This window comes from Pieris napi, chromosome 10, assembly GCF_905475465.1.
Source record: "Pieris napi chromosome 10, ilPieNapi1.2, whole genome shotgun sequence".
Lineage (NCBI taxonomy): Eukaryota > Metazoa > Arthropoda > Insecta > Lepidoptera > Pieridae > Pieris > Pieris napi.
Window position 1 is genome coordinate 2710329 of NC_062243.1, and position 6608 is coordinate 2716936.

Sequence of the window (6608 nt, forward strand, 5' to 3'; positions counted from 1 at the left end):
TGCACTTACAATGCAAACAATTAAATGAAATAGTAGTAAACATCAGAAATCTTGGATAATAGGCAAGTTCAAGAACGTGCTGATGCCATTATCGTAAGGCCGTTTCTCCACTGCTCCGGTCCGGCAAACGTTATTTACCGATCCGATTTAGAAACTCACAACAGTACTTACGTGCTTCTCCACTACTCCGGCATCCGGTTTTTAACGTTCCGATAACTTGCTAGATCGGAACGCGGTGTTTTATCGGTCCAAGTATATCCAAGAGGTTATAAATTATTATTAGTTTCTTGAATTTGAAAAAACCTGCATAACATGGACCAAACCAAATTATGTTACTATTTATTTATATTTTTATACCATAGTATTAGTGAACTATTTATTACTTAATACTATCTATAATCTACTTAGATTTTATATTTCAAGATAGACAATATAAAAAAGTAATAAACTAGCCAGGGCAATAAAATATTTAGAATTTAGAACGTTTTATTAATAAAATAAAATAAATGGGTTTCAGTTAATATATGTGTTGCATGATAAATACACAAGTATCGATTATTGTCGGATCGGATATAGTGGAGAAGCGCAATCCGGCCTTCCAAAATTTTTCTCATGACTCATTCCGGTATCCGACGTCGGACCGGAGCAGTGGAGAAAGGGCCTAATTGGACAAACGTACTTTATGACGCATTATAACGCGTAACAGATGTTTTGACCAATCACAGTTAAACGGAACGCGCTGTCAAAGTGATATGAAATTGGTGATCGTTCTCAACTTATGGACTCCAGGAAACAAATGCTCCATTTTTAATATTTTCTTTTACTATGGCCCACTAGCAGCGCAAGTTGGGTGGCGTTCTCTTGCCACGGAGGCCAAAACTTACTTTGCTTCATTGCATTCAGCGTAAGTAAGTAATATTAATATTTGTGAGAGATTCCATTTCATATTCGAATCCAATTAGCTAAGTACTAAAAGCTAAGTTGTAAACAACTTGACTTTGAATAAATATTCGAACTAAGAATCCTTATTCAAATTGCAAGCATATGTTCTGACAAATAATACCATGCCGAGTAGCAATAAGGAAGTTTTTGTAATCTTCTAGAGATATTATGTGAGCGTGACATTCATTTTGCTGGCAGTTCGTATCCTAATACGGCCTATTTGTAAGCATTGGATGTCCATCTTTAAGGACAACTGATGATAAAATAGGACCGTACTTACGAAGATTTATTTGCCTAGCTATGGAAAATCAAAGAAAAAGGATTGTTGAAAAACTCATTTTGCATAGAATATTTACTAGTTCAGTTTCAGGTAAAATCAGTATGGAGAGATGGAGACCAAAGGCTGATCACCTAATTTATAAAAGGGCTGTTAAACACGCAGAATCGGCTCTTCCCTGAAGGTAATGCAATTTTAAATCGTATATTTTTTTTCATTACAAAAACTCCTCGAGATATAAGATATAATAATGTTATATTTTCCAATCATATACAATGTATATAACCAATAACTATTCGAGGACATTCGTATTCCTTTCGCGTTATTTTAATTATCTATGACTGGGAAGAAACATAAATATGAAAATCAAAGAAGTTTATATCCAATAAAACACAAATTCACTGAGTTACAAGAAATATTTTATAAGATTTTTTTGTTAACATTAACATTAAAAAAATTATCATAGTAAATCGAACGTTTCAATAATTAGTCAAATAGACCACCTATACGAAGATAGACTCTTGATTGACAGATAAGTTCAACGAACCAAAATCCTTCACAGAACATAAAATTAACATAGTGCTGACTAAATTAAAGAAATGCAGCTGTAAATTAACTTTTACGAGTCTATTAGCCTCATGCTTAAATTAACAGAAATTTAAGGCGAAAATGTTGTACGTTTACGTAATTTATACTTATAACAAATTATCTCGCCAATGTTCCCAAGTCTCTATAACCTCCTGAAGCTTAACACCAGGACTTATAGTTGGGGACAACTGACCATGCCCAACCAGTATATAATTTTCATCCAAATTTTCATTCTTAACACTGCATGAGAGAAAATCTTGAACCGCTTTCAACGCTGCGTTAGGTGGAGGTGTATCTGAAATTTCCAGTATTTTATTGTTCCGTTAATTAATCTTAATTTGAAGAATTAAAACTAAATCCACTCTGAGAGATATGCATTGAAATTAGAATTACATACCACAAAACTTAGCACTATTTTACTTTATTAATAACTCCTACTCTCTTTATAATAATAAATATACAAACGATGATAAGTAATAATAACCATATAATAATAACGATGCCAGTGGCGCACAATGGCGTGCAATTTATTTCGATATTTTTACACGCTTTATATTAGCTTCACCTGTATGTATGTATGTATGTATGTAACCGACTCCTTCGGACTCGATTTTGACCCACTTTTAACGGACAGATTTAATTCAAACTTTACGCACCTGTCTAAGATCGATGACAATGCAAAAATAAAAAAAATAAAAAAATAATAGTTAAAAAACTAACTAGTTTGTAACTATTATTTTTTTTTTCATTTTTTAATTAAATATTAAATTACAAAATTATCTCATAACTAATAATTACATGAATGAAAATATAATAGTCTTTCCTCAAACTTTGATTTTGTTCCCATTGGAGTAGAGACTCTTGGGCCGTGGGGTTCAAGTGCACAGGCGCTAATTAAAGGTTAAACCCCTCGTTGGAGCTGGTGTTTTCCTCGCTCAACGAATAAGTAACACAAGACCTAACTTTTTAAATTTATTTTAAGTTTCTGTTATATTTTTTAATTTTTGTTATTATTATTAGTTTGTAGGTTAAGTATGTTGTGTGTTGGATATAAATATAAATATATTATTACATTATTTTATATTTAAGTTATCATATTATTGAACAACATTATTATATCATCAAATAAATATATAAATCACAATGTTTCTTTCAAGTAGTCATTAATAGAATATTTTTTACAGGATGGGGAGGGAGTTCTTTTTATATTTTATTTAATCTTTATTACCATAAAAATTGTATTTTGAATATGTTGTGTTAAATGTGTTTCTTTCTAAACATACACAATCAAAATATATTACTTTTAAGATTTTGTAACATATCAAGTAGTATTGTAGTAGTACCTCTAAAATCTCCAATGAAGGACACTCCAATCGACTTGTCATTGAATCCTCGTGTGTGCGCACCAATATTCCACCCAGCGCCTTCGTACACCATTCCATTTCCACCAATGTAGAACCTACAATATTGAATAAGTTAACTAGGAATATTTCATTGAAAATTCTACTAAACCAAATATGTATGTGACTAAAAGTAAGATATTGGTAGGAGTTTGTTTTAGTTTTTTTTTATGTTACAGGAGGCAGACGGGCAGGAGGCTCACCTGATGTTAAGTGATACCGACGCCCATGGACACTCGAAGAAGGCAAGCAAACGCGCTTTAAGCGCCGGCCTTTTAAGAATTGGTACGAACTTTTCTTGAAGGACCCTAAGTCGAATTGGTTTGGAAATACTTTAGTGGGCAGCTGGTTCCACATAGTGGTAGTGCGCGGCAGAAATTGCCTTAAGAATCGCTCAGTTGTGGAACGACGGACGTCAAGGTGATATGGATGGTATTTTGTATTCTGCCTAGACGTCCGATGATGAAACTCGGCTGCAGGTATTAGTCCGAACAACTCCTTTGAACACTCTCCATAGTAAATGAAAAAAAGTTAAAATATGTCCTTATATGTATGTGATACGAGAGCGGTTACTTAACATTACTTGGTTATGACTTGCACATAGGTTTTAAGTCCAAGACATGCCAACTACCTCACGCTTACATTTACCGTTTTGCCTCTTCATACATAGTATAATAGAAGTTCGAACTAACGACCTCATCTGGATGCTTTGAAGGCGATCCATTGTTACCACAAACGAATACCTTCTTTTGTTTTTTCTTTATTTTATTTTTACAGAAAAATACAATCTAAATCATAGTACACATTTGAAAACCATTGTGGTTTGGATTAATAAAACAATAGAAGTCTTATCAGGAGCGCGACAAATGCATATATAAGTAATTCTTCAACTTGTTTTTTTATATTGGTGTTAAGCTATTTAATAACTAACCTAATTCCTAAAACCTAACTAAACTAAAGTATGTTTACTATCCGTGGTAGCAAATACTTCAACGTTGTCTCACCATAGACATTGTTTGCTCTCGAAGTACTGAGCCGAACTTGCGTTACAGCTCGGGTCTGTACGTCGTGCTCAACTCGTTCTATGTTATCTCGAAAAAAGTCCTCGATTAGAAGACATTTATTTACGTTTTCTGTTATGGGCAGTATTTTACAGTGTTTCAAATTTCTCTTTCTTCTATAGTCATAGTGTAAGTTGAATCACACATCCTATATAAATTTTTTTACTAAATAGAACCAGTATGTGTATACTGGTCTATTTGACTAAGTACATTTTACGGTTGAAAAGCACTGAAACTAAATATGAGTTTGCGTATAGATTGTTGATACTTACGAATTTCCAATATCAGTGAATTTAAGTTTTTCAATGTGGTTCTGTCTGACAGCTATTAAAATGACTTTGCACGATTCATCATCAGAGCAAGTTTCTGTAGCAGTGTGCTGGACGATCACCAAATTCACTGGTTTCGATAGAGGAGGACGTTCATTGCGAGGATTTGGGCTCCACTGTGCGTAATCGATCACGTCACATTCTTGATCTGCGGAAGGAAGTTAAATGGACTTTGTATTACGATTTGCTACAAGTTAATGATAACTAGACTTTCGACAGGAATATGCATTTAATATGGATATAATGGTAATAATATTAATTAATCTAGCTTTAGTTAATAACAAAATATAGGTATTAAAATTATCTATCGCCTAACGGTTTTAGTCGAGTTTAAAGAATAGCAATGATACCTAATATATAAAATTCTCGTGTCGCGGTGTTTGTAGTTAAACTCCTCCGAAACGGCTTGACCGATTCTCATGAAATTTTGTGTACATGAGATATGTCTGAGAATCGGACATCTACTTTTCATCCCCCTAAATTTATTTATTTTTTATGATACAGTATTAAAAAATACATACAACCCCTAATTTTCACCCCTCTACGATCAACTCCTATATTTTATTATAAATGATATACATGGCAAAACGACATTTGCCAGGTCAGCTAGTCTCATATAATTTTCTTCTTTGCGCCTTCTTGGCACCGCACAATTTCCTTCAATCTATCCTGTCTACGCCTCAGCCTTAAGCCTTAGTGCCTGTGTGATGGTAAGACTTGTAAGGTCTAGCGAGTAAGAGATGGTGCTTGAGGCCTAGTCCACCACTCTCCCAGTCACAATGAGTCGTTCTAACTTTTCTGGGCCGTATGTAACAAAGTAGAAGACCAGTGCAACTGTCATAGTATGTTGTGAAAAAAGGTGACACATTAATTCTCTTATCTGGCAGGCATCCTCCGCCAACACCATTTTCAAAGCATCTATTTCCCCCTTTCAGATGTTCACATTTCTAAAGCATCCTGTATTTCGCACTTTAAAACAAAAAACGGGGATACTACAGATTCTTTTGTTTTTAGGCAAATGTTCAGGTCTCTATCAATTAATCTGGTTCCCTTCGAATTTCGTTTTAGCTTCCTCCTTGATTTCTCATCAGGAAACCATCCATCAAGTTAGTAAAGCTCGCCTACTATGTTTGCTCTTCCAGCGCACCAGTGCCATCAATTTTACTGAAGTGTATTTGTAGTATTATATAATGAAATTCAAAAATAGAATATAAATATCCATTAACATACCTGCGTTTACAAATATTAAACAGAGGAGAAATAAATAATGATACATCTTCAAACAAGCCACTTAGAGAACATAAATCGTTAGATTACATACATTTATTCAGCCGTCTATATATAAACAAGTTTTATCCTTATAAGGTGAATCCCATTCTACGAGAAAATATGACTTTTTAGTATGACTAACGAGATTGGTTTTTCTCAAACCTTGTAACGTATCGTTGGAACATATACATTTGGGGCATGGGGCAGACTTATTTTATTTATGGGCAACTGTAACAGCCTTCTGACTGCCCCTTTTCATTTTTGAGAAATTTGATCGAGTGGTAAGACGGTCTAAACTTACCGCTAAGAGCTCTACCAGTGTCTTACTAACAGTGTCATAACTTAATATTTAACATATAGACATCTGTAATATAACATATGTGAACGGGTGCTACTTGTGGTGACTGGTCGGACTTGAATTCGTGTATGCAGTGATGTTAGTTATTTCGACTATGTATTTGCGTGTTGTTCCCACGAGAATGGAAGTGCCTGCTCTATTCCACCTTGCCTACTGCTGATAGAGAACAAATCTTTGTTTTTAATATATTTTATTATTATTATATTACTTAAGATTTTATGTAGAACATGAATTGCAGCTCCTTTCAAACATTTTGAAAAACCAAAAAACTTGACGATTAAAAAGAGTGGCGGAGAGTTTATTGCCAGTTCTTCTCTTCCATTCTACGCCCTTGATTTGAGAACTGGCAGTAAATGTAAAATTAGAAGCATTTAATATGTATTT

General features: G+C 33.9%; 1 protein-coding gene across 1 annotated transcript; it reads right to left on the bottom strand.

Annotated features, from left to right (window-relative positions):
- Positions 1–1659: 1659 nt before the first annotated feature.
- LOC125053155 (peptidoglycan recognition protein-like) lies at positions 1660–5921 on the bottom strand. Its single transcript, XM_047654385.1, has 4 exons — positions 5828–5921; positions 4541–4745; positions 3151–3266; positions 1660–2102 (listed from the first exon to the last, which is right to left on the bottom strand). Exons 1-4 carry the CDS (start codon positions 5871–5873, stop codon positions 1915–1917), a joined length of 555 nt encoding a protein of 184 aa, XP_047510341.1. The 5' UTR covers positions 5874–5921; the 3' UTR covers positions 1660–1914.
- Between the last annotated feature and the right edge of the window lie 687 nt (positions 5922–6608).

Bases quoted from the DNA above. Each gene is read 5' to 3' on its own strand.
- LOC125053155 (XM_047654385.1), bottom strand. From the start codon at position 5,873: ATGTATCATTATTTATTTCTCCTCTGTTTAATATTTGTAAACGCAG. The intron at 4,746-5,827 runs GTATGTTAATGG...TTCCTTCCGCAG, and splicing joins TTTAATATTTGTAAACGCAG to ATCAAGAATGTGACGTGATC. The intron at 2,103-3,150 runs GTACTACTACAA...TGGAAATTTCAG, and splicing joins CTTCATTGGAGATTTTAGAG to ATACACCTCCACCTAACGCA.